This window comes from Andrena cerasifolii, chromosome 2, assembly GCF_050908995.1.
Source record: "Andrena cerasifolii isolate SP2316 chromosome 2, iyAndCera1_principal, whole genome shotgun sequence".
In the NCBI taxonomy this organism is placed as follows: Eukaryota; Metazoa; Arthropoda; class Insecta; order Hymenoptera; family Andrenidae; genus Andrena; species Andrena cerasifolii.
Window position 1 is genome coordinate 6,150,588 of NC_135119.1, and position 24,859 is coordinate 6,175,446.

General features: G+C 40.0%; 1 protein-coding gene and 1 long non-coding RNA gene across 2 annotated transcripts in view; one reads left to right on the forward strand and one right to left on the reverse strand.

The window, feature by feature from the left end:
• Positions 1-13,506: 13,506 nt before the first annotated feature.
• LOC143378849 (uncharacterized) overlaps positions 13,507-24,859 on the forward strand; it is a 58,292-nt gene continuing 46,939 nt past the window's right edge. The window contains exon 1 of the long non-coding RNA XR_013088371.1: positions 13,507-13,672. This is a non-coding gene — a long non-coding RNA (uncharacterized LOC143378849). The remainder of the gene's footprint in view (positions 13,673-24,859) is intronic.
• LOC143378844 (uncharacterized) overlaps positions 16,150-24,859 on the reverse strand; it is a 35,333-nt gene continuing 26,623 nt past the window's right edge. The window contains exons 3-6 of the mRNA XM_076830873.1: positions 18,403-18,493; positions 18,180-18,313; positions 16,733-16,865; positions 16,150-16,665 (exon numbers count right to left, since the gene is read on the reverse strand). Of these exons, the coding sequence (XP_076686988.1) occupies positions 16,618-16,665; positions 16,733-16,865; positions 18,180-18,313; positions 18,403-18,493 (406 nt within the window). The 3' untranslated portion in view covers positions 16,150-16,617. The remainder of the gene's footprint in view (positions 16,666-16,732; positions 16,866-18,179; positions 18,314-18,402; positions 18,494-24,859) is intronic.

Here is a 24,859-nt window from a genome sequence, read left to right on the forward strand (position 1 = left end):
TTACTCGGGAAGGGTGGTACTTTTGAAAAATGCAACAAAAGAAAAAACCTAGACTGCCTAGTCCCCTTAAGGGGTTATGCCTAGCCAGGCGGCCGAAAAGAGGCGAATATTTGTGAATTTTTTTTGAAAAAGTGGAAGCATATATTCTTACAGAACATTTTGCACTTCAAAGAGCAACATTTAAAGAACATTTGGTAATTTTTTCGTAGAAAAATATTTAAGTTTATAATAAAATAACAAGCGACATCCAAGAAGCATTTTTAAAATTTTGGTTTTGCGGTAAGCACTGCCATTCGGAATCAGATTATCTAAAATCATAAAACAAAGAAGATTTCGCTAGATTATTAATGTATCTTCCGATTGACGGAGAGAATTTTCCGAAATATTGATTTAGAACAAAATGGCGGCTATTTAAAGTTGAAATCCTGATTTTTCCGTGCAAAAATCCCGCGAAAAAATCAGGATTTCAACTTTAAATAGTCGCCATTTTGTTTTAACTTAATATTTCGGAAAATTCTCTCCGTCAACCTAAGGATACATTAATATACTAACGAAATCTTTTTTGTTTTTTGATTTTAGATAATCTGGTTCCGAATGGCAGTGCTCACCGCGAAAGCAAATTTTTAAAAATGCTTCTTGGATGTCGCTTTTTATTTTAATATAAACGTAAATATTTTTCTACGAAAAAATTACCAAATGTTCTTTAAATGTTGCTCTTTTAAACGCAAAAAGTTCTGTAAAATTATACGCTTCCGCTTCTTCAAAAAAAATTCACAAAAATTCGCCTCTTTTCGACCGCCTGACTAGGCATAACCCCTTAAGTAAAAGACCACCAACACAGTCCTGTTCAGCACAAAAGTGGATGTAGGTATGTCCTATAAAATCTGCAGCTAGATTATTGTCGACAGTTCTTTATTAGTGGCCGACACCAGAGTAAGTTCGTCGATAAATATCGACAGCACGGGCAATGATAGCGCGCCGATCCATTATAAGGTGGAAAAGATTCGCGCGGAACGTTCGCATAAGCTTTCGAGCGGCTCGTCGATCGGCAGGCTGTTTTTGGGAGAACGGTCGGCTATTACGTTGCGCGCCGGGCATCGTAAACCGCGCTGCCTCGCGAAGAAACTTTTACGCACCGTCGTAAATATGACCGTGCACTTGCCCGTGCATCTCGAAGATTGCTTAACGACCGCTTCGTTATCGCCCTTTATCGTCACGGCGGATTCGCGACTTTCCCGTAAATCTTGCCCCGAGCGTTGCGCAAACGCTAGCTCGACGCGAAAGAAGTTGTCAGGATGAGAAAGAGGTGGAGCGATTTAGATACCGGTCGTTGGCCGCGGCCCCCATCGATCCTTTATCGCCGCGAAATATGGTTCTGCTGCGCGGACGGATCGAGAGTGGCGCGACGCCGTTTATTTCCTCGGATATTCTGCAGCCGCGTACCTAAAACTGAGAGACGCGTGCATATTTTCCAATGGCAAGGGTTCTCGTATTACCACGGGCACCTAGCCTCGACACATAAAACTCACGGCCGGAGCGAAGTGGTTCGCTGGGATCACGGCGAGGCGTCTAGGCTGCCGCAATGCATCATTCTGTAGCGGATAGGAAGGGCGGGGACGACTTGCTTCTACGCAGAGAGACATCTTTAGACGCAGACGTCGAGCCGTTCACGGACTCGCCCCAGGATCAATATGAGAAAGTTCCAGGACGCCGAAATTCTCGGCAGTTCCGCGAAACTCCCTTCCAGCGTCCACCCACGCCCTCGGTCCTCTTCTTTTTCGGCTGTCGGTGCCCGGAGAGGTGGAGGGTACGGGGCGGCTCCGAGCGTGCCGGGGGTGGCCTCGCGCACCACGAGGAATTCTGAAAAGGAGCTCCACGATTTCAGTGTTCCAGACTCGATTTCGATGAGTTACGACCCTCCGCGGGGTGAACCTAGTGGAAGGGTGGACGGAGGGCGAAGGAGGGGTTCTTCCTTAGAGGACTAACTCTCATCTAGAACAGTGAGACGTCGATCCGACTGTACTCAATGGCGTGGAAACGATTAAACTAACGATACTGGAAAATCCGCTTGCTTGGAGAAAATCGTGGCTAAAAAGGGGCTACAATTTATCGTGATTACGTGGGGCATTAACACTTTGCCAAGTGTCTAAGGATTTAGAGATGAGGGATGACTCCTTGGGTGAACGTGGAACGATTTGGTGCTCGAGATGTTAGATTGGTGTGGAACACGGTGGAAGAAACGAACGCGCAGCCAGTGCTTTGTCGAATTCGTAGTGTACAATGATGGATGCAGGGGGAGTCACGATTATGTAACCGCAGCTCATCAGCGTAATGATCGAGCCAGAAACCGCAAAACTAAACGAAACTCGTTTCGCGTCGCTTGCCCGTAGGCCGATCCAACGTACCGACTCGCCACTTGCGAATTTTCATCGCAATCGCGAGTCCCTCTCCGAATTAATAGAAGTAGATACTTGCGCGAGCCTCTTGGGTACCAGCAACTTGGAAAATCTGTTACCTAGCGCGCCTTTAGAAACTTTCACTCCCGATTTCGATGTGCTCTCCAGGTTTTCTGCCGTCGCTTGACAATTTAACCCGCGACTGCGAACCCTAGCGTGCATCCACTGAAATTGCTAGACGTGTTCCTTAATTAAACAATTCGTTTGCGAATATTGCGTCGACTTCCCTGGAAAACGATCGACGGCTCACCGCTAACCGTTCCACGGCGACACCAGACGTTCCTCGCTTGGTAAATTTATAGGCTCCACGATTTACGGCGACCATTATCCCTTTCTTATGGTACTCGCCGCTTCATCCAACTCCGAACGAGGTATTTCATCCGCCACGCGGAATAGTTCCGCGAGCGATCTCAATGTTCCCTTGAGTGGGCCGTTATTTTTCAATCCCTCTCACTTTCGTCCAACTCTTCGTTTTCGTTCTGTCTCCGGCGAAGCAGTAAACTCTTCGCTGGTCGCCTTTTTCTTTTGCCGCGGAGGAGCTCTGACGATTATGGGGGGGAACGCTGGACAAAAGGGCCAAAACATTCAGCAGATAGTGGATACGATATTTTCGTTTTGCGAATGCCCCTCGCGTGAGCTCGCACTCGCGATGCATCGTGATATATATTTGCTGATAGTTGCCGCATGAAATTTGACACTTCGCGCGACAAGAAAGGGGACTCTCGCCTAACCTAATGGATTGCACGTGGGAATCATATGGAGCGGGATTCCCAGCGACGCTGGGGTTCTCGATGTGACAGATTGGTAGCGACGCGTCTTCGAATCGATCATTTCTGGTGGCGAATTCAAGGGGTGCTCCTGTCGCGCCGTTAGAACTTCGCTGACTGATGAAAATGTTAACCTGGGTCTCTGCAGAAAATGGACACACAGTAGGGTAGACCGGGGGCGGTAGTAACACTTCGACTTTGGAATACGCTTACGCAAAAACTATTACAGTTACAACGACAGTTTTTTTTTTTTTGTTGAAAATGTTACTTGCTTATCTGAGATTATTTGAGCCACAACAGTTTCGCTGTGTGTCAAGTAATATTCCGGTTATTAATAAAAGATGAGAAGCGGAGAAAGTGTTACAACCGACCCGGGGTCAGGGACGGTTGTAACATCGCATGGAGTCCGTAGTAGCACAAATTTAACTTTACAAAATTAAAATATTTATTGATTTTAATTATAATTATAAACGAGAATAGTAAAATTTATAACCAATTATGCGGTGTCGCCATTGTGGCAGAAATAGCACCCATTTTTGCCTGGCCACGCCAAGTATATGACTTCCAGGCCGCGGACATCTAGGCAAATGTCTAGATGTTACATTTTATCTTCACAATATTAAAATGTCCGCGATATGGGTAATGGAATGTATGAACACAGTATTTTAGCTGTGTATATGTAGTTGTGTCATCTTAAGCGCAGTTGGAAAGCATCTTTATGTACTTGCAGGTCATTTTGATTTCACATTTTTTTTTATATGCTAATTATTATTATCTTCTATTCTTTTGTGATTTATTTGATTTCATGTACTTGGCGCAGTTTTTTTACTTTTTCGAAGTTTTTTTTACGGGGATCTCACTTCATTTTACAAAGATAATTTGCATAGGGAATGACTTCAGATCATTTTTAATATTATATTTTTTATCTTCTATTTTTAGTGATTTATTTGATAATACTTTTTTTCGTCCTCGACTTGTTTATGTATGTACTTGGCGTAATTTTTTTACTTTTTCGAGGTTTTTTTATGGGGATCTCATATCATTTTACAAAGATAATTTGCATAGGGAATGACTTCAGATAATTTTTAATATTACAACTTACAAATTATCACGGAACAGAATTAAGGATAAATCCAGTCACAGCATTTTACGCTTCGATTATCTATATATATATATATATAAAATCCTCAGTTTAGTTACAAATAGAAAACAGTTTGACGATATTCAAATATGTCGCAATTCAAATTTCGGCAACTTACCTCGTGTTTGGGACTGCATTTTGGTTGCAATACAATGGTACAGCGATACATATTTGTAAAAACACATTTATAACTTGGTTTTAACTTGACGGTAAGCTGTCAAAATTTGGAGTAGATTGCACACCGAAGATAGCGATTGACTAACGAAACATGTGTTAGTTTCTTTTTAGCTGAAAGTGTGCGTGTATCGCGTATACGTATTACACTGACGAAAAATTTCTTGAACAAGAAGAATCAGAAGAAAAATCTTACCGTTTCTGACAGATCCACAGGACGATATTACGATATCTCTGTCATGCGTGGACCGATTTTATTGAATTTGGTCTTGATCGAAAGCTTATACGCGGTTTACATGAGAAAAATGCCTTTAAATTTAGAAAATATTGCAGGCGTGATGAGATATTAATGAAATAACTTCCATATTAGGTTGGAATAGCCGTGCGACGAGTAAATGATAGCGGTAGCGACAGTCGACATACACATGGTGTCTTTCATGTACTTGGCGTCGAGACGCTACCGCGTCTCTCGATGTTTTGAGGTATTTAACATGTTAAAATCGCCCCCCTGTTACTATCGCCCCCGGTCTACCCTATGTCAATATCTCTTCCATCTTCCAAACATTTTCCTTCACGGCACCAAAAGAACCTCGCCACGAGATTACACCTTAGGATATTCGGAGCAGCGTTGATTCAGGCGAGCAATCGCCCCGTATCCGTTTCGTGCGATTGTCCGTCGCCGAACAATCAAGCCTGAAACTGAAAAACAGTGTCACAGTGGGACTCGAATTTCTGGTTTCCGCCGTGAGACGCGCGGAAGGGCGGCGAGTACGTTGGCATAGAGAAAAAGGAAAAAATAGCGACGGGTTCGTGCTCGATACGATCCTGCAGTGAATTTAAACGTAGGAGAGCCGCTTAAAGGTAAAAGTCGTGACCACGATCCGCGGGCCCGTGCTCGGGCAACGATCGATCTTAACGATTCTCGTCTTATTGGGGAATTTTCAATAAGGATCGCGGCGTTAACAAATGGCCGCGGGACACGTGGCGAGCATACCCGGCGGGTCTCGCGAGAAACGCGAATCGCCGATCGAGAATTGCGCAATTCCGATTCCCTTCGATTCGACGCGAACACCGGCCGGGGGGTTGCGTCCGCCACCGCGTTTCCCGTAATTTCGCCGCTGAACCGTTTGCGCAGGAAATGGAGGAATATTGGGGAACGAGATCGAAAAATTTGTGAGGTTTAGCGAGGATAGTCGAGGCTTTCCCGCGCCGTTCTCGCTGCTAGTTATTACCCACGTCTCTCGGTAACACAGGTGCGCGAGGGTAGTCGCCAGTCGGACGACACGTGAAACGTAATTTCGGAAAACATATTTGTCCGCTTGATGTTTCTTCGCTGTGATCGTTAAACATCGCTAATTTCTAAGTAGAACTCTCTATTAAGGTGGTGTATTGCGACATATTTCCTTATTTACTCGAAAAAGTTTATTGCAATCGGACAAAAAGGAAAGGGTGCCGACCAGGCCTTGAAGTTTAGAATTCCACTTCTCAAAAATCGTAAGCCCTATCGAAATTTTGTTTCAATAATATTAAAAGAGCATTCAATTTTCTACAATTACTGTAAATAAATATAAGCTTGTCGTGCTTCCAAACATTTTTTAGATAATAACGTTTGAATACTCAGAGGTCTACACTACGCGCGTGTAGGCGCTTGTAGTGCGGACTTCTCTTCTGTATTCAAACGCTGTTATCTAACAAATGGTTGGAAGCACGAATGAATTATATATACAGTAATTGTAGAAAATTGAATGCTCTTTATATATTATTTGAAGAAAATTTCGATTGGGGTTACCATTTTTTTAGAAATTTCTTAAATTCACACCATTGATCAATTCTAAACTTTAAGGCCTGGTTGGCACCCTTTCCTTTTGTCCGATTGCAATTAACTTTGTCAGACACTATTTTTTTATGGAATGGAATCACAGTAGAGGGTGAGAGCGAAAGAAATCGCACGTTGAAAATAAGGGCCACCCTACTCTCTATACTCACGGTACCTACAAAATGTGCAACTACTGTGCAATATGTGAACTATATTATTACGATAAAAAAAGGACCTAAATGTGACTGGGTAAAAACTACTTGTTGCAAAAAGTGGATCCATGAAGACTGCGCAGAGATTGGGTACTGTTTAGTTTGTTAGAAATAGCTTTTTTCAAATATATTTTACGTTTCGTTGAGTTGAAATATTCGTTATTAGTTACTAACAGCTTGAATAGTTTAAAATATTGTTGATTCTAAAAAATTTGAGTGATTAGATCGCACTGCATAGCTTGTGGCATATTTACCCACCACTTGGGTAATATGCTTTCGAGGACTTTTGTATTTATACGTTTCTTCATTTATTTTACTTAATAAACACGCAACGTATAATGAATAGTTTAAAAAATAATTTATCATAAAATTGGGACTGTTCTTCTTATTATTATAGTACATTCTTTATATTTCTATTCGTTGTACATTACGTTTTTTTTATGTGAAATAAATAAAGTGGCAGTAATAGGGACACTGGCAGTACATGGGACATCTACCCTATAAAAGTTACATATCTTTACTTATTAGTCACTATACAGAATTAGTTACACTTTCACATGGTTTTATCTATTTCCCTGTATCTACTTATACCTGTCAGATATCGCGTTTCAAAGTTAACTGTGGCATATTACCCCGAGTTACCCTAGGTATCTCTTTGCAGTAGAATTTCTGTTGCACTCCTGTTCCTTATACCTTGAACGTGCCAACTCGCTGCTCATCGTGCTCAGTGCCCCTGTAATACTGTAGATATCACACATTTCTTAAACGTCCCTTCTGAAAAACTAGGTAGCTCAACAGTCTGAACATCACAGACTATATTGCAAACTTTCGTATTACCTAATTCGCGTAACCTTTATTGTCGATGTACGCCGAAGAATTAACGAAGTCGACTGGTAACAGATATCACTGGTAACTAATAAAAAACTTGCTCTCCTTGCCCCGACGTGACCAATTACTCTAGATTCTTTGCTTTCCCGAGATATCTCCTACGTAAGCCGCGCTCGCGGCATAATTTTCAATCAAGCCACCAGCGGCTGGAGTCGCGAAGAATTTGAATCCACGTTGGCGACACCTGCGCCCGGATACGCGATCCGTGACCCTATGTTTTTTTCCTCTTCCTGCTCTGGGAAATGTTGCGTTGGGAAATCCCCATCGCAGCCGGTGCTTTCGAAATCTCGTGATTTATTGAAAGCCAACGGGGTCTGCGCTCGATGATCGCTCGCGTTGCAACTAGCGAATTGTGTGAATTGAGCAAGGCTAAGTGGAAGTGTGTTGTCGTTGCCTCTCGATTGCCATTGATTTTAATTTCATCGATTAGATTCACCTGCGATTGGCCTTTGCTCTCGACAGCCCGCAGTGGTGACAGGAATTTGAGGATCTCGCAGCAAGAGGGATGCAGCTTCATCTTCACCAGCTTCGAGTACCTAAATTAGAAGAAACTGTTTATAAAATTATTGCTTTGACTTAACATTAAAAAGAGAACACTAATTCAAAGCGATATAGTTTCACACAATAAGTAGTGGTTATTGAGTTGATAAGTTTTTATTTCTATTTCTGGCGGAAAAGTAATCTATAATAAAAATATTAATATCAACCCTCGAATGTCACACCTACTTTTTCGAACGTCGTTGTCACACTGGGTGAATTTGACCCTGCCTATTTTCAACCAGTTGTTACTTAAAAACTATTTGTTAAATTAAGTCTGAAAAATTCTCAGATAAAGTTTGAACATTGTAGAATACATGCCCATCGTAGAAATTTGACATTTAAAGTGTCATCGTGCTTAAAAATAATTTGAAGCAATAAGAGTTCCGACAGAAAGTTTTTGCTTAAAAAAATTGCAGAGTCAACTTGACCCAGTGTGACAACCGAGGGTTAATATTTCGATTTTCATTTATTTGCAATAAAAATGTAGTTTTTTTACACATTTTACACGTCATGACTTAAAAACTCTCTTGCCGCAAGGTCCTCAATTACAATCTTGGTCCACTATAAAGAAAAGGCAAACCGTCTGGGTTCATTGTGATTGCGAAGAGTAAAGAAGAAGACGATGAAGGGATGGTGACAATTCAAAGCAATAGGAGCCAAGATTCTATTTTGTAGGCGGCACATTAACCTGATATGTAGCACAGAAGGCTGTTACGTTCTGGGGGATCTACGACAATGTTCGTAACACGCTGCTGCGTGACCGCGAATAGAAAAGAACGATTAATAGGGGCGTTGAGCATTAACCAAGTCACGTGTTTAGGGGCAACTAATTCATTTCCCCGCGATGAATTATTCGAGGGGTGGTTTTCAATCGAAACGGTCGCCTAAGCTGTAATTTGCTTCGCAACCCTCATTTTCACATTTTGGAATGACAATGGCTGTTCCAAAGCTTTCTTACTCCGAGCTTTCGCCCTGATTGGCCCTTATATTCTAGCTATGTTGAAGAAAAAGTAATTATTTACCGAGTAATGTGTAAAAAATTAAAATTCATACGTACAGTCTCCACCCGATGCGGTTTCAAAGCAGTTCCTCCGTCTCGCAGCGTAACTTCAATCCTCCCATCCGTTACGAATACATTTGCATAGTTTGAAACTCGATCATCCCCAGAAGTCGATTTCATTAGTCCAATTCAAATCAGTTCTGTTTCGCGTCGCAGAATATTCCGCCGCGTGCAAATATGCCGTTGAACGGCAGGTATCCAACTGTCAGCCATTGAATTATCGAAATACCTCCAACGCCCAGTCGCTGTTGACCCGATTCACAAGCCCCCGGGAGCGCAGCGCAGCGGACCAACAATGTTGGTATACTCTCGAAGATGGATTCCGTGCATCCACACGGATTTCAGGTCACCTTCGTCATCCTACCCATCCCAGAGGCGACATCCTCATGCACGTTATCCACGATCCAGCTGAAAAGGCGATAGACCCTCCCGCCACCTCTTGTTCTCTCGTTCTCCTTATCTTCCCCGCCCCCCCGTTCGAGCGCGTGAAACGATTCAAAGTGTGCATTCTCGCCTCATCGCGGTTACTAGGTTCGAAAGTGCCGCAAGGTCGAAGCTGGTGCGATCGGGCCCGATCCCACGGCCTTGGATCCACGCGGGTGCTTGTAACGAGAGTAATAAGCTCCGGAACACCATACGAAAGCCGCTTCTGCGAACAGGCAACACTCCGATACACGAGGGAAACGTTGCGGGTAATTGAAATCGTTATATATTCACGTTAAATTAGGAAGCGGCCTATCCTGCCATGTGAAAAGGCCGGGCGGCATCTCGTAGCCACCGAGCTTTCCTTCTGAACGATAAGCTGAGCTAGTCTCGTGCAAGCTATCACGCTTTGCAGAGATTAAGGGGTTATGCCTAGTCAGGCAGTCGAAAAGAGGCGAATATTTGTGAATTTTTTTTGAAGAAGCAGAAGCGTATATTTTTACAGAATTTTTTGCGTTTAAAAGAGCAACATTTAAAGAACATTTGGTAATTTTTTCGTAGAAAAATATTTACGTTTATAATAAAATAACAAGCGACATCCAAGACGCATTTTTAAAAATTTGGTTTTGCGGTGAGCACTGCCATTCGGAACCAGATTATCTAAAATCAAAAAACAAAAAAGATTTCGTTAGTATATTAATGTATCCTCAGGTTGACGGAGAGAATTTTCCGAAATATTAAGTTAAAACAAAATGGCGACTATTTAAAGTTGAAATCCTGATTCTTTCGCGGGATTTTTGCACGGAAAAATCAGGGTTTCAACTTTAAATAGCCGCCATTTTGTTCTAAATTAATATTTCGGAAAATTCTCTCCGTCAATCGGAAGATATATTAATATACTAACGAAATCTTTTTTGTTTTTTGATTTTAGATAATCTGGTTCCGAATGGCAGTGCTCACCGCAAAAGCAAATTTTTAAAAATGCTTCTTGGATGTCGCTTGTTATTTTATTGTAAACGTAAATATTTTTCTACGAAAAAATTATCAAATGTTCTTTAAATGTTGCTCTTTTAAGTGCAAAAAGTTCTATAAAAATATACGCTTCCGGTTCTTCAAAAAAAATTCACAAATATTCGCCTCTTTTCGACCGCAAGCACAGACTTTTCCTTGTACCCAATGTTTATTACTATCGCGTAGAGTATACAAATATTTTTTTGTCTACACATCTCTTTTACCATGACGATACGTGAGGTTGATTGGTTTACAAAAAATGTGTTTGGTTTTGTCCTGATATTGAGCTTAAAAATAAAGACACAACGATTTCCTTGGAATGTGTATCTCCTAGAACCAGCAACTCGCTAGGTCTCGGTCCACCCACGAACAGTACACCTCGCATGTGGATCGGAGTACCGTAGAATAGGAACCGGACGTTTTTATCACCTGAAAATAGAATCGGTATCGAGGCACCTTGAAATATATATCTTCACGTGGACGAATCGATTACCTTCAGGAATGTTTTTGAATCCATTGCCAGCATGCCACCGGTTGTGATCGTGCTAGGAACCAAGCTTCTTCCTGATGCCGGTATATGCAGTGCTTGCGCTCTGGTTGCAGCCTCACATCACAACGCGTCGCGTTGTACCTGCAGACGATACTTTTATTAGCCTGCAAGGGCTACTATTCCAGCGACGTTTGAAAAGAAATTCGAAAGAAGGGCACATTATTATATTACACACCGTGTCGAGGTCGAGCCGCTCAATTATGTACGGCAATTATTCGCACGAGAGTGAAATTCATAGCCGAAGTTTGAGAGAGTAAACTGGATAGTGCTGATTCCTAATGTTGCTCATAGCGTGCGTTTAGAGAGAGTTTGATTGAGAGAGTGCAAGAAGAGAAACTCCGATACTTGTGTTCCTTTCGTTGTTATCTTCTTACATATACATTCGGCATATGATATTTAGCATGTCTCATTTAATATTAATTACTCATACTCGTTTATAAATGTTTTCGCTCGAGTTTTCCACCAACTATCCTGGGATCGTCATGCGTCAGTAGGGACAGATGGATTATCAGAAGGGAAAAGAATTTCTACCGGCATCACCTTTGACGAGACTAGCTACTGACTCGCATTAATATTCGGACACTTTTTAAAATCGCATGACTTTTTTAGAATTGGTCCAAACAACTTGAGTTTTTTTTAGAAGCTAGAAGGATTAGTTTGCTAACTGACGCGTTTCGTCGTTTTGAAAAAAATGTATTTGGTTGGAATAGCGAAAAGAATAGTAAAGGTCGATTTTTAAACTTTTTTTTGTGAGCTTGTAATGAAAATTAAAAAAAAAACGTTTTCATCGCTTCAATCGCTGATTTCGGGAATTTTCGCGATTCTCGACCTTATTCTGCGATCTTTAAACGTTTGTAGCTCGGAGCAACGTTAACCGATTTTCATGAAATTTTAGGCACGTATACAACTTACTGCAATCTACAAACGGTTTTTTTTTTAATTTTCATTACAAGCTCACAGAAAAAGTTTAAAAATCGACCTTTACTATTCTTTTCGCTATTCCAACCAAATACATTTTTTTCAAAACAACGAAACGCGTCAGTTAGCAAACTAATCCTTCTAGCTTCTCAAAAAAACTCAAGTTGCTTGGACCAATTCTAAAAAAGTTATGCGATTTTAAAAAGTGTCCGAATATTAATGCGAGTCACTGTAATCTATTTTGCGTCGTGTTTTATTTATTTATTTTTTTGCATTTTGCAAATAATTGTACTCGCGAACTGTTATCGAGCCCTATAACAAAATTTGTATTTACTTTGAACACAACGCGTAACCTACGCTCGATACCGCAGCAATCTGGCTACAAACTGAGGTAGTACGTAAGTTTACTCCTAACTAGGGAATTCAAAATCAATCACAATTTTTTGGATTCTAAAACTCCCGGGATTTGATACATCAAGTTATAAGTTATCCCGAGAATTTCAAGAATTTTTAAAAACGTAAAGTACTTTATAAACAACTGAGAAATATAAAAATGGAATCCAAAAAACAGCCGGGATCCCGGGTTTGAATCCCCTGCTCCTAACACAACCATTTCAAACGTAATATGTACTACAGAAACCGACGAGTTAGGCTTAGGGAGGAAGTCGAAGCTTCTGGGAGTCCAAAAAAAAAACAACAAACACACCAGCCAAGCGAAAATGTGAGCAGCGTGCTAAGGAGGTCACACAGAGGCGCGCAAAATTGGCTGACAAGGGAAGTTCGGTTATCCGAACATTCCGATTTTTTTAAAACTGTGCAGATTTGTAGAGAAGGGCAATGTTTTGTTTGTGCCCGTCATCAGTTTTTCAAGGTGAAAACACCCCCTAAATGTTAATAAGTGTTTTCCTATTTTTCAGTATATCTTGAAAACTATAGTAGATATAAAAAAAATATCACAATGAAAACTTAACAGCTTTTTATGGCCTATAAAACTGTGTAAGCAAATTGTTTAAAATTTGTAATTTAAACAGTAAAACTTTCCCCATCATAAATTTTAAATAATTCGATTAAATAGTTTTATACAGCATAAAAAAAACATTCAATTTTGTTTGTAACAATTTTTTTTATATCTACTATAGTTTTCAAGATGTAGTGAAAAAGAAAAGCACACTCATTAACCTGTAAAGGGTGTTTTCACCCTGAAACCCCAAAAATGGGCACAAAAAAGTGCACAAATAAACAGTTTAAAAAAAATCGGTATGATCGGGGAAACGAACGTCCCTTGTCAGATGGCGTCAGAGCCACAACTGCAATTCTACGTGAAATACGCAGCATGATACATTTACTTATGCTGGAGACTCTTTTTTTAGAATCAGTTATAAAGATCGCGAATTCGTCGTTGTCTTCGTCGGCCTCGTAATATTTCGCTACGTCCATTAGAAGTTAATTTGTCTGAAACCCTGTTAGCTGTGTCAGCAGTTAAAATTGGTGAATCAGAATACTACGAGCTTTTTTCTGACTATTAATTCACCTGTGTGTTAATTGGTGTGTTTCACTGTTGCAGCGAACGTTACGCAGTGGAATGGAATGGTGTCGGGCGGACGCGTCCAAGCTGTAAAGGACTGATTCCTCTGACATTCGATGCAAGTCGAGTTCGCCAGGTAACGCGAGCATTTATTTTCATCTATAAAGGAGTTTGAAGTCCAATGAATCATGGTATACTGATAATAATATTCATTCGGCTATTAACATTACGAACTATTTATTCGATGCCCATCTACAGTAACTACGGGAAATAAACTTTGATATGTCTTGACTAATGCAGGTTACTGATATTTTTTTAATAATAAATGCAGTAGGACGCTTCATTTCCGAGGAACTCGAATGGGGAAACGCGTTTATTACGCAGGTGCTTATACATGTACGCTATGGTTGAGAATTGCGGGGAATACTGGAGTAAGTAGGTATGGAACAAGTGCGCGTGGAATTGATGCATGTCAAAAAAAAAGAGAAGAAATTGTACTATAAATAACGGATTTTAAAATTTTTTTTCTTCGGAAAAATAGTATTTTCATAATTTTTTAACTATTTGTAGACGAGGATTCATTTCATTTACCATTCTATTATATTTACTGATGAATTCTGCTGATGTTTAGTCAAGAGCGCACGTTCGGGCGAGTTTTCAAGTTCTGATTTTCTCGGAAGTGGAACGTTAAATGAAACAATTTCATTCTATATTTTCCAGTCACTTTTACGAACACGAAAAAGATGTAACATGGTGTAAAGAGCACGCAATACAAAAACGGCCATCAAAAGCTGCAGTAGATACAGCAAGTGTACAGTGTTTGTGGCTGTTGCTTTTATTATTTATTAAAAGAAAAGTAAAAGGCCCTAAGTAGGCTCTGAAAGCAGCCCATAGGTTTATGTATGTACAGTATAGCAGAAAACAAACGAATTACAAATCATATAAATACACGTATACGTGTTTGACAGTTTTATCGACGAACTTGAAACAAAATGTCAGCAAACACTTGAGTTTTTAACTTTAAATATCTTGATAAGCTGTTAGTTACGCCACAATGTCATTGGAGGGAAGGAACTGGTGGATAAGTTTTAGTTCCCTCTTCCCTGAGGTAAGACTTCGGGAGAAAGCATTCGATACAAAGAGGTAGCTGCTAACCATACCGACTGAGTGTGCGAATTAATTGGCTTCTGTGCGAGGCAGTGAGAGGGCCCTGTCAAATCACGTGATTAGTGTTTCTGGCTGCTGTGCTGTTTTTGGTATTAAGGGGAAACACCACTGTGACGGCCGGAAAAGCAGGGGCGAGGGCTGTACTTCCGAAAACCGGTCAAACCCGATTGGGCTGAAATTTTGAAAATAGTTTCATCTTGCATAAAAATAACGTTTCCGAGAAGGATTTTTGGTGACTCGAAAATTTTTTTTTTACCATTTCAATGTCGTTCCTTACCTTGCCGACAGAGCAGAGAATCGGATACAACAGTTATTCAATGCTTTTAAGCGCAAAAAGTTCTGTAAAAATATACGCTTCCGATTCTTCAAAAAAAATTCACAAATATTCGCCTCTTTTCGACCGCCTGACTAGGCATAACCCCTTAACGTTTCAAACTCAACGACACACTTAACCACGAAAAAAAAAATAATAGAGGCAATATCTCTTACCGATGATATGTCACTTTCATAGCATTTTCTTCATCGCCACGTTTTATCCTTACAGTTACAGAGTTTCTGCAATTTTTAACTATGCATTTTCCTTTTTTAGTCTGCATTCCGTCATAGAATTCATTTTATTTTAGTATTGGCGTTTACGATTTTAATTTATATGTTATGTACATTTGTGACAGGTTTTAAATTTAAAACAAAAACGAAAATCATCAACCAATCACCGATCGTCCACCACCACATGCGCATTATCATGCACCCCCCTTACTTATACGAGCTTAGGCCCCGCGGCTTTGTGCTCCGTCCATTTAATTCTTGGGTCCATGGTCCCAACACAGTTGTTCAGGAGATGGTGTTAGCTGGCCGATTTCCCGAACAGACTTGAATGGACTACTTTGGTTATCTTCTTTTCAGTTACATCTTGTTTTGGTACGTGAGTAGATAAATGCTAATACAATTCGGTAACGAGATTTATCGAGGAAAAATCGACGGTCTTCCGTGCCGTTCGCGCTGCAGGCTGCATACTCTACAGTCTACACTCCATACTCACCAATGTTTCATTGTTTCTTCAGGAAGTATTACTGTGTAGTATAATTTCCATTATACCCCTGTTTCTTGTACCTTGAACGTGTTAACTTGCTGCTTATTTGACGACCCGGGTTGGATTTCGTACGATGTTTCTTTGAACGTTTACTGACCCAGGTAGAAGTTCTCCTCCTCCCGTGAAATTACAGTGAACCATTCTACTACCACTCTTAAACATTCATTTCCCCCTCTGGAACATACACCAACACGTACTCACCCTTATCAACATTGTGCATAGGTAGTGTAGATCTACAAGGACCCTTTATAAGGTTCCATGGCACATCCAAATAATGGGAACGCTGTACTGACGGTTGTAAGGCAGACGCAGAGTAAGATACGTGTCCGAAAATTGTAGCTACGATGGAAAAGTAAGGCAAGCACAGAAGTACAACAATTTTAGATAGCTTTACTACTTCGTACACGTTGACCAGAGTTTCCTTGTCCGATTTCGTACAGTGGCAGTAAATCATTTTCAAAGCTTCCTCACGGAAACTGCTGTTCGAACCACGCAATGATCGTATCGATTTGTCCTCTGCGCCCTAACCGTATCTCGTTCTACGGCACCGAGTGCACTTCATTCCCCACGAACTCGTTAATTTGCCTAATTCCATTGCTGCCGCATCCATGTTGTACACATCGTCAAATTTCCCATCTGTTTCTTATTATGCAGCGCGTACCGTTATTAATTAATTCGAGGCTCGCGTAAATGCAGTTCTTCTCGCAAGCATGATGTTACTTCTACTTTCTTTACTAACATTCGTATACATTTAGTACAAGTGCAATTAATTATCTTAATCAAATGTAACATGTGTCATATATGATTTTAAACCATATCCGTTTGATGCATTTATAAGATGCATCTCGTATTGTCGTATAATTTCAAGCGTTCCGCCGTTTATGTGGACTTCAATACCGTAAAGTACGAGACGGATGCTTTCAACACCTGAGAGTAAAATATCAGTATGCCATCTATCTAATTAACGTCACTTCGTAGCAGTTAAGAAAATTACCTCTGCAAAGGTTTCCAGGGTTAGCGGCAGAAGACCGCCGGCTGTCAAAGCCGGAGCAGTTAGGGTTCCTCTTAATGCTAGGAGGTACAACATTTGCGTCTTGGGCGAACTGTTGTACCACCGCCCCGCATACCTGCAAACAGCATCAGAACGATCGCGCAACCCCCAAAAATGAAACATTTCCTTCACATAGGCCGGAAATCATAGTCGCTACTTATTCTTAAGCAAATGCTTAAGCATTCGACATCCTTTACGAGCTACTAGGTTAGTAGAGAATGCCGCATGCTTAACCCCTCAACGACCACCTCAGTATCTGGTACGGACCCTCCGTTTGCCACTGGTCACCCGCCTCCGTAACTCGTACGGACCTTAAGGGTCTGGGCACACATATCAGTTTCGTGTCAGTACCTTTCTGTCGTGCCAGTGGTAAGAAGAAGAGACCCTCTATGCCCCTCTTCTTCTTACCACTGGCAGGCCGGAACAGTACCGACACGAAACTGATATGTGTGTTCAGACCTTAAGGGGTTATGCCTAGTCAGGCGGTCGAAAAGAGGCGAATATTTGTGAATTTTTTTTGAAGAAGCGGAAGCGTATAATTTTACAAAACTTTTTGCGTTTAAAAGAGCAACATTTAAAGAACATTCGGTAATTTTTTCGTAGAAAAATATTTACGTTTATAACAAAATAACAAGCGACATCCAAGAAGCATTTTTAAAAATTTGCTTTTGCGGTGAGCACTGCCATTCGGAACCAGATTATCTAAAATCAAAAAACAAAAAAGATTTCGTTAGTATATTAATGTATCCTCAGGTTGACGGAGAGAATTTTCCGAAATATTAAGTTAAAACAAAATGGCGACTATTTAAAGTTGAAATCCTGATTTTTCCGTGCAAAAATCCCGCGAAAAAATCAGGATTTCAACTTTAAATAGTCGCCATTTTGTTCTAAATTAATATTTCGGAAAATTCTCTCCGTCAATCGGAAGATATATTAATATACTAACGAAATCTTTTTTGTTTTTTGATTTTAGACAATCTGGTTCCGAATGGCAGTGCTCACCGCAAAACCAAATTTTTAAAAATGCTTCTTGGATGTCGCATTTTATTTTACTATAAACGTAAATATTTTTCTACGAAAAAATTACCAAATGTTCTTTAAATGTTGCTCTTTTAAACGCAAAAAGTTTTGTAAGAATATATGCTTCCGCTTCTTCAAAAAAAATTCACAAATATTCGCCTCTTTTCGACCGCCTGACTAGGCATAACCCCTTAAAGCCGTATTTCCTATACCGACCGGGAAAACAGTGGAGGTTTTCGTTCCGAGGGCCCGGGCCTCACGATTAGTTTTTCTTTTCAGGGGTCGGTCGTTGAGGGGTTAAGCATTTGCTTAAAAATAAGTAGCGACTATGAATACCGGCCATAGGCTTCCTACTGAATTCAATACTCACATGTCATCGTAAATATCATCGTAGGCATTTTGTACAAACTGCCCCTGACAGGTCAGGAAAAACAGGTGAATCAGCTGAATCACTAGAAATCCTAAGTATTTGTAGAACTCAAAACCCACATCCGTTATCGACGTCTGACCTCAAACAATCCGTTGCACGGTCATTACAGAAAATTTCATGTAAGAATATATTCAATATGCATTCCTACGAATCAACACTTTACCTTTACTAGCGTGATACTGAAAGCAGCGATCACTAGTATGACCATAGCTGCGAGATAAGTCGAGTGGAGTTCATGGATATCCTGGATAAAGCTGCATTGTTAAAAGTGGATCAGACGTAACAGGAAACATGAAAGCATACAATTAAGCCACGGCTGATGGAAACATGTGTCCAAGTCATGGACATAAGAATTAATTGGACGGAGCACAAAGCTGCGGGGCCTAAGCTCGTGTCAGTAAGGGGGGGGTGGAAGATCGGTGATTGGTTAAAGGGGTTAGCCCACCTTGGACGGAGCAAAATTGCAGTCATTTTCGGCATTTTTTTTAGAAAGATAATGAAATAAACAGAAGATTTAAGATGAAGCCTGTTATTGTACAACTCTCGCCGGGAAAAAACGTATTTTTTTTTCCTACAAAATGGCGGCGATAGAGCCGTGATACGCAAGATCTTGAGGAGCGATGTTTTCCACGGTGTTCAATCTCACGGCTATACCGTTTGACCTCGAACAAAAAACCAAAAAGTTTTATTTTCTACTTGACTAAATCTAGAGAAGAACGTAGCGGTTTTGCGATATCTTGAATATATTCTTTGTAATTGACACTTTTATAAACAAAAAAAAAATGCACTTTTTCTTCCCATGGTCACCATTTCCAGACAGATTAATGTTTTTAGATTTCTCTACGTACTTCTCTAGTTTTAGGCATGCAGAAAATAAAACTTTTTGGTTTTTTGTTCTAGGTCAAACGGTATATCCGTGGGGTTGAACACCGTAAAAAACGTCGCTCCTCAAGAGCTTGCGTATCACGGCGCTACCGCCGCCATTTTGTAGGGAAAAAAATACAATAATTTTATGGCGAGAGTTGTACAATAACAGGCTTCATATTAAATTTTCTGCTTATTTCATTATCTTCCTAAAAAAAATGCCGAAAATGACTGCAATTTTGCTCCGTCCAGGGTGGCCTAACCCCTTAATGAAAGTGACATATCATTGATAAGAGGCATTGCCTGTTTTACATTTTTTTATGGTTTAAGTTTGTCGTTGAGTTTGAAACGTTAATACGTAATTGCAACATTATATTTTGGGACTTGGTAAAACTTATGCCACTCGTCAATTGAGGGGCTCATATGTAAGTACGTATATATATATGTATAGTTTTATACACTTAAGCATATTTTATTACACCCTATATAAGCATTCCGTTTCAAATAAAGCGCGACGCAAGCCGTCCACCACGACTTCTCCCCTCCCGATCAACTGGCTCGAACCCCTCGTCCATGTTGAGACATTGTGCTCCGTCCATTTAATTCTTAGGTCCATGGTCCAAGTTTATTTTTACCTTGTACTACATAGTACACACAATGCACATTCAACAAACAACTATCATCTGCTTAAACATTCGAAAAGATTTTCTACCGAGAGGTTTGCAAAACAGTTTCACCGACCTCAGGGCGCGTTTGTGGCCTTGAAGCGAGTAGCACACTTTTTTGTACGCCGTGTCCATCGTCTTAACCGATTCCTTCTCGTCGTTAGCGTAATTCTCGATTGCACTCTTGAAACGGTATCTACGAGCATTACCGCTGACACCCCAACTCGCAACTGTTTCGCGTGAATCCTGATTAAAAATCGATCGCTACGAATTACTCACCCAGCAACTGTCAACAATCCGCACGCGTGCTGCACGCAGTACATGTATAACGTATCGCAGGCGGTATACCCTATCCCAGTCATGGTTATTGCAATCGCCATGTGCATCCAGAAATATATGTAGTATTTGTCTTCGTCGAAGGGATAATGTGTCGGGAAAATGTAAACTCGATGCTCCGTCCCGTTTCTGTTTGGGCTGTAGTACGCTATCAAACCGGCCACAGTAGGCAACGATATGAATACAACCGTGCCGAAGATGCCGGTCGCTAGGAAAGAAATAGAACAAAGAATTAAAAAAATTAAAAAACCCGACTGCTTAAAAAGCGAACTAAAATGACGAAAGCAAGACTTAATTTATTTCTACATAGTATAAAAGTACTGCCTACAACAGGGGTGCACAGGGAGCCGTTTTTAGCGCCTAGGTGGGAGCAACCCGCCTGTCCCGTTGCTAGGGTTAGAATCGGTGAGGAGAACAGCAGTAGTGTATATAGCTGGATTCAAGTCATACCAAATGCACGTACACTACTGCAGTTCGCCTCACCGGTTCTAACCTTAGCAACGGGACAGGCGGGTTGCTCGCAGGGAGGCGCTAAAAACGGCTCCCTGTGCACCCCTGGCCTACAAGCTGCTTAATATTATTTATCATAAGTAGGATAATAATATTATGATGATTTTAATTATCTGAATTGCCTGCAGACGGGGGCCTTAAATCTTTTGATGAATCGCAAAATCTTTCAAAATACCACTTTCAATAGCTTCTGTCCAGTTAGAATGCTCGTAATGGAATAAATCCTTCCATTCCAAGGATTCTTAGGTCGTCATCATCATCATCATTTCTTTTTATCTATAATTATGTGTAACGTCGCGATCTAATTTAGAGAAAAGAAGGTGCTTCAAGCTGGTTATGATGTAAGGACATTAGGTGTGCTCTTGCGCAGGCTTCCAGATTCGCCAATAACCTGCCCTTCCCAAGCTTTTCCATATTGGATTGTCAACTAATAGTTTTGATAACGCGTCCACACACTTCCATATGCATTCATGTACATACATATTTTAATATGGCGGGAAGTGGGAATGCGCAGTAGAAGACGATAATGAACTGCCGATTGAGCACACCGAATCGACGTGCGTTACGAAAAGTAGCACGTTTCAATTTTCTTAGGAAAAACAGCACGTTTGCCTTCGCTGTTACGAAAAATAGCATGTTTCGTCTTTCGCTGCGAAGACTAGCACGTTTGAGCGGTTTGCCACGGAAAGTAGCATGTTCCGTTTGTTAGCGACGAAAAGCAGCACATTTGGATGGTTACGAAACATCGAGCGCGTCAACGTAAATACCTTCCGACGCGATTTTTATTTAGTACTAAGTCGGCAATTTATTAAACATTAAAATACCGTACTTAAATTATGTGGATTCAAATTTTCATACGTGTTTCCTTTTGGAGATTAGATGGAGTTATTATTTACTAGCTTTCACTAAGTGTAAGTTGAAAAATTAACATTTTATATAAGTATAAATTTGACTTGAAACTTCAAACGCGTTTTTCTTGAAACAGGATTTTCAAAATCTGTGACCAAAATATTTCAAAACCCATTCAACCGATTTACTTAAAATTTTACAAGCTTACTATAGGAACAATAAACTAGTCTTTGAACGAAGAATTTTTTTTATCCGATGCTTAGTTTTCTTTTAATTGACGAAAATCATGCACGATTTATGATGAAAATTGAAACTTTCACTTTAAACATCCGCCATTTTTTCCCAAATCAATATTTCGAAAAATCCTTCGTCCAAAGACAAGATAATATAATATACTAAGTAAATTCTTTTGAATTTTTTAATTTAGATGATCGACTTTCGAACAGCAGTGGTCACCGCAGAAGCCTTTTTTGAGAGGACCTTTGAGAGATGCACAATAACTTTGTTATTGATAAATATTTTTAAATAAAAAAAATACGATACACAGTACTAGATGCAGTCTTTAAAAGGAAAGAAGAATTTTTGAGAAATGTGTTATAGCTTTCGAGTAAAAAATTCCCAAAGATCGCCCCTTTTTTCGGCCTCCTGACTGAGCATGACCCCTTAAGTCGGTTGGACCTACCCGAGCGATCGCTTCTGTGGGAAAGTCTTGTGAAAAGTGTACAAAGCAAGATGTTCCCCGAGATGTTCCACGGAAAGGAAAGTAACTTGGCTTACCTATATAGATCATAGTCAACAGCACTCCTCTTTTGCCATACTGGTCCATAATTGCGATCTCGGCTGGTGTCCTGGTTACCTTCCAATCGTCGTATATGGCATTGACAAGGCCCTTCAACTGTAATTTAGTTAATTTCGCCTACAACCGAAGAAATGAGTACAATGGACAAATATCTCCTCACCTTTTCAGTGTTCATACTGTAATTAATGAGCTTCATTGCGATTCCCAACCCTGCAAGAAAGAAGGGGCATTGCTCTATTATGACATCCGTACTGTAAAATAGTATGACCCTCAACATCTGTAAGTGACATTAGCACGGTCACTGGTAAATTAAGAGTTTGGACAAGTTCGATGACACACAGTATTTTTACGCTGGATAGTAAAACAGTGAATTAAGACTGAATGGAAATAAGGAATGTGTAAGTAAGATGGTATTAAGGAAATAAACGTTACAGGAACATATGTGTACCTGCGTAGATAAGCCTGTCACAGTAATAGCGAAGCAAAACGTTCGCATTAAGTATATGTTTATATCTGTCTCAAATGGCCATACACCTATGATTCGACAAAGCACCCTATTACGGTACAAGTATCGTTCGTCCACCTGTTCCATCTCCATGGGAAAACTGGAATAGTTTGGGAGATTCCGTAGACACGCACGACAACGTTATAAGCGAAAAATGGTAATGTCCACTTATCGATTGTTTTGAATCATTTCGTAGCCATTCGTCATGCTGCGATTACACCTGTTCATACCGCCGCAATCTTCTATAATGCTCCCTGCACAAAAGTGCTCTGCATTCGTTTATTTATGCTCAGTGCAATTTCACCGAAATTATGTTATTTAATCCAATTATGGTTCACGAAGATACGAGGGAATATATCGATCTACTACATATGCAGTAACCATTACAACCGTTGTTTGCCATGGGACCATGTATTAAACTATATATGTGCACGAACATTAAATGCGATGTAATTTGCCTCAGGGCAATCTACTTCGCGACAGTATGAATAATAGGCAATTGGAAAAGTCAACTTCAAGAAGAATATGGTATGAATGCTACACATGTTCTTTCCTGAAAGGAGTGGGGTAAAGTGATCACGACTTTCGGGGTTATAGATACGAAAACGTTAGTGGTCAGAAAGCACCTTCTTAGTCAGGTCACGGAGAGCTCGGACGCCTAGTTGCTATCATCGCGAAGGAGAGTGCAGCAGGGTTGGGACACGTTTAAAGTTTAAACTGACCCGGTCGATACGTAGGGGAGAGTAGGGTAAAACGGAACATCATTGTTTCTCTTAGATAAGAGCTGCGAATGAGCTGGTATCGCGTGACATGGGACCAAAGGGTCCTCACAGCATTTTGACAGACCATAGACCTGTGCACACGTTAGTTTTTCGTTAAGAGAGTTGGAAATAATTCCGGTATCGACGTTTCAATACTGTGTTGTACTTTCGACCACTTTTCGGCAGTTGAATTTCGAAAATTAATAGCGGTTGGTACATCGTTGGATTCTATAGTGCTTACGCTACATTTTGACGTATTAAAAAGTTCTTTACCACACGCTGAAGTGTAAATATTAAATGTTTACTAAATGATTGCAAGTAAAGGGTGGGCCCATGAGACCTGCACCAGTGCTGAAAAGGAAAATGATACATTTTCATGTGATTTTTGTTCATTTTTTTACGATATTATATTTAAATTTGATTATTTTCCGTAATTTTCATGTTATCTAGTAAAATATGTTTTCTATATGTAGGGGAGAGTCGTCCAGTACCGACTGCTCTAAGTTTTTTTTTATATATCTTGGGGTAGAGTCGATAAAATTCGGAAAGTTAAAACGTGTTTGTAGTATAGATGGAACTTAATAAGTGGAGGGAAATTCCTTTTGTGAAATTTAATAATAAGAATTGATAATTCGCAAAAGTAAAAAAATTGTAATTTCTGGGAAACGAAAAATTGGCGTCCAGTACCGACTAACTATTAAATTAGTAGATTTTTAGGTCTAAATGATTAACAGTGTTAATAAATAAGGCATTTAATTGGTACAATACAAGATTCTTTTCAAATTTTGTTTGTACAAACATCGCAAGTGTAATACTTAATTAATATTCTCCTGATTCGGTACACTGCACCCAATCTTTGTCAAATGATTCCTTGCAAACAGAAATGGGTAAAACTTTTAATTAAATAAAATTTCGAATAACAAATAAAAAAATTAACTTTATTCATCGAATAAATTCTCGTCGAATAAAAAAGTTAACTTTGTCCGTCGAATAAATTCTCGTCGACTAAAAAAATGAACTTTATTCGTCGAATAATCTAAAGTTAAAGTAACTTTTATTTAATCCTTATTTAAATAATTTTTTTACTTAGTTAATTCCCAACTCTGCTTGCAAATAACACACTGGATAACTTCTTCATTAAATCCTAGCTTCCTGTTTGTTAGGTTATCATACCTTAATTGACCGAAACTGTGCGCCGAAATCATGTTTTAATTTTTTAAAAAAATTTTACGGTCGAAATTCCAACTTCATTATTTATCATATCTATCCTTATTTACTTTATTTTTCTGCGGGGCAAGGTAGAAGGAAGGCTAAATGAACATCTTATAAAT